At 30.8% G+C, this 1,195-nt stretch overlaps 1 protein-coding gene across 1 annotated transcript in view; it reads right to left on the bottom strand.

Annotated features, from left to right (window-relative positions):
* The window catches only part of CSMD3 (CUB and Sushi multiple domains 3), a gene marked incomplete at its 5' end in the record, with an annotated part of 107,701 nt that overhangs the window by 32,290 nt on the left and 74,216 nt on the right, over positions 1 to 1,195 (bottom strand). The window contains one exon of the mRNA XM_012645293.1: positions 37 to 213. Coding sequence (XP_012500747.1) covers positions 37 to 213 — 177 coding nt within the window. The remainder of the gene's footprint in view (positions 1 to 36; positions 214 to 1,195) is intronic.

The raw sequence follows: 1,195 nt of genomic DNA, 5'->3' as shown, positions 1-1,195 counted from the left end.
TAACTAATGATTTTTAAACATTAAGAAAAGACTTACTTGTACAATTAGGCAAAGTTCCAGACCATGTTCCATTGGCTGTGCACTGTCTAACTGAAGGTCCAGAAAGGATATATCCCTCCGTACAGGAATAAATAACGGAACTAGAAAATGTTGTGCCATCGATTCGAAAGACTTTCCCATTGGCTGTTGTCCCTGGGTTACCGCACTGTACAGCTATAAAGCAAAAATGTTTAAGAGTATATATAAAAATAATGCAGTTAGAAATCCTTTCACAAAAAGTTAGCAACTAAACAATTCTTTCAAATTATCCAAAGAATCAATAAAAATCTCTAAAATAGTGAACTGTTTAAGTAGTTGAAATTCAAAATGAATTTATGCTGATTTTATTAGCTTAATTACTGTATGAAAATCATATTACAGATACTATTTAAGACTTTTGTTAGTAGCTTCAGTAAAAAAAAGTAATTACTCAAAGAGTACTGTATTGCCTTCAGGTATCACAAAATCTTCCAGAGAAGGATTATAAAAATCTCTGGCAAAAAGGAAATCATGTAAAATTGGAGGATATGTAACAATAATGAGATTCAATAGAGATTTATTATATTTATACTTCTAAAGGGACAAATATATAGTATATAATTTAAATATTATAAGCATCCATGCACATTATTATTTATATACCTGATTTACATTAAAATTTATTTCTAGATCAAGGAGTATCAAAAATAAAATGAGGAAAACAAAGTAACTAAATTCTAGCAATGGGTTTTTATTCAGTTTTCAACATATCCTAAACAGATATCACAAACACAAATGCCTTTTTATCATTAACTATTATATATCATGTTTAACTGTTTGCCATCAATGCCATAAGTGAATTTTTTTATATCTTAAAAGCAATCCTATATCAAACGAAATACCAAATTTTGTTGTAATATTGTTAGAGTGGGAGACTTAGGAGACAGGGTCGAGACCACATTCAGCGGCTTGGAGATCGGGTGCAAGTGTTAAAGTAAACAACCTTAAACAAAAGAGGGCTGATAATCATAGGCAAGAACCAGCTTCAACTGGCTTGTCAGCTACCTCGGTCACCTTACATGAACTTTGGCTAATTATAATATCATTTACATTGTGGTATTAAAATTTCTCCACCCTTGAAATCACCAAGACAACCATATAAAGTATGGAAATGAGA

This window comes from Propithecus coquereli, unplaced genomic scaffold, assembly GCF_000956105.1.
Source record: "Propithecus coquereli isolate 6110/MARCELLA unplaced genomic scaffold, Pcoq_1.0 Scaffold23, whole genome shotgun sequence".
Taxonomy (NCBI): Eukaryota; Metazoa; Chordata; class Mammalia; order Primates; family Indriidae; genus Propithecus; species Propithecus coquereli.
The sequence above is the reverse complement of the archived record's forward strand: the minus strand, read 5'-3'. Positions and strand labels throughout refer to the sequence as shown.